The 2,042-nt window shown below is 42.0% G+C and overlaps 1 protein-coding gene across 1 annotated transcript in view; it reads left to right on the top strand.

Moving 5' to 3' along the window:
- The window catches only part of LOC106012050, a gene marked incomplete at its 3' end in the record, with an annotated part of 13,469 nt that overhangs the window by 9,439 nt on the left and 1,988 nt on the right, over nt 1–2,042 (top strand). The window contains 1 exon segment of the mRNA XM_013083727.2: nt 878–1,122. Coding sequence (XP_012939181.2) covers nt 878–1,122 — 245 coding nt within the window.

Raw genomic sequence — 2,042 nt, 5'->3', positions numbered from 1 at the left:
TGCACACCCATATACACACATACTCTTCCTTCACACATCCTCTCTTCCACACACATCTGTGCACATAACTATAATAATAAATAGTATGCTCGCACTCACAAACAGGCTCACAATCAAATGCATAATATATAATTATATTAACAGTAATATGAACATTAATAGTGTTAAGGTAGCTACGTTCTCCGCATTTTGATTATAACTCACTGGTATTCTGATGCATGCTTTACTTTAAAGGTCATAGAGATACTTAAAACGAGATTATTAAGATGGAAGAAGTTTCGTGGGTGATGGTAAGAATGACCTTCTGTACCTTTCTTTGATATAGATCAGAAGCCTAGGTCTTTTACTTCTGATTGATATCTTTATTTGAGGTAAAAGGACTGTTTATTGTCCAAAATGATGGAATTTATTTTTCTAGTGTAAGCGATAATGTATAATTCAGCGAAGTAGGGGAGTGTAGATGTTGACATGTTGCATGCTTTCCGTATTAATCAATTCAATTTTTCTTTATCTTGTTTTCTTGTGTTCCCGGCCCATGCTGTCTTAGAGAAATTGATCATACTTTCTATGGTTGAATGATAGAAAGTGTGTGTGTTTGTGTTCGTGTGTGTGTGTGTGTGTGTGTGTGTGAGTGTGTGTGTGAGTCTGTGTGTCTGTGTGCGCGTGTTTGCGTGTGGGGGGGGGCGTGTATACCTGTATCTGAGTGTGTTTTCCAATACATGTTACGCAGAACTTGTGGGGAGCAGTAGAGGGGACTTGTAAAAGAAAAATGTTTTATATTATGTAATCTTGGACTCTTATTATGTGACAAATGCCGTAAAACGCTTACTAAAACAGCTGCACTGATGGCGTCATAATGACCTCTTTCTCTGGTCAGGTGGACTCCAATTCACCAAAGATAACGGCGAACAAAATCCTGAGTACTACGGTTTCAGTCGGTTCATTACCCTAGGTGGGCGTGGCTTCTCTGTACTGCGAGCCACTGACCTGTCCCGGGTCTACGACAGTGGTGACGTCATGGAGCTACGCCACGCCCAGTTCACACCGAAACTGTTCAACGCCCGGATGTCTGACCCTAACGCTCAGATTTTGTCCACCAGGGATGTTCAGTCTACGGAGAAAGTAAGCCATTTCGTTTGGATAGTATAATGCTTGTGGCGTGACGAGACTTAAACGCCTTTTACAAGGGGAAAGGGGGGTCACTATTTAATGGGGGGGGGTGAGTAAAACAAATATTTATTTTTTAAAAATCAGAAATACTTTGTATACTACTTCATCTTCTTCGTTGTCCAGTTGTTGAAGCTTTCTGCAATAAAATATAGGCCCCTGCCTTTCTGCTTGCCTGGGTTATTTTGGCTCCAAACCAGGTTTCTATGTCTAATATATTGTGTCCATCTTCTATTAAGTCTCCCCCTTCTTCCCTTGCCTTCTACTTTTAAATGTACTTTCTATGTTTTTACAAATGTGAATTTTTGCTAGAATACTATGCTTGTGAACGTACTAAACACATTGTCTATCACGGTATTTTATCGGATTTTGTAGATCGACTAACTATAACTTGAATGAGCTCTATGCTTTGCATTTGACAGTGAGCTTCGGTCGGTACCCCATCCGGTCGTACTACCAGCCTAGCTCTGTGAAGCTCATAAGGCAGGTGAACTATGAGGTCCATGAAAGGCCTGAGGGGACCGAGGCGGATCCAGCTAGGGAGAGCGTGTACTTAGTGACCTCTGACCAAGGGTCGCACCGCGACTATCAGCTTCAACTGAACTGGACCGAGGTCCTCACTGGACAGGATATTGTCAACAGTTCGTATGTTTATACAAACAAATCTATAGTGCTTTTGTTGCAGCTTTTTTTTTCCACTTCGGGCGGTGGGTGGGGGGGTGCAGATTATTGGGGGTGAGAGGCTGGCAGGCAGAGAGACAGACAGACTAGAGACAGGCAGGAAGACAGAGACACTAAGAAAGGAAGGGGATAGAATAGGGAGTTAGATTGACATAATATTGACAGAAGAATTTGGGTAGATAGAAGAATTACAC

This window comes from Aplysia californica, unplaced genomic scaffold (assembly GCF_000002075.1).
Source record: "Aplysia californica isolate F4 #8 unplaced genomic scaffold, AplCal3.0 scaffold00251, whole genome shotgun sequence".
Lineage (NCBI taxonomy): Eukaryota > Metazoa > Mollusca > Gastropoda > Aplysiida > Aplysiidae > Aplysia > Aplysia californica.
The sequence above is the reverse complement of the archived record's forward strand: the minus strand, read 5'-3'. Positions and strand labels throughout refer to the sequence as shown.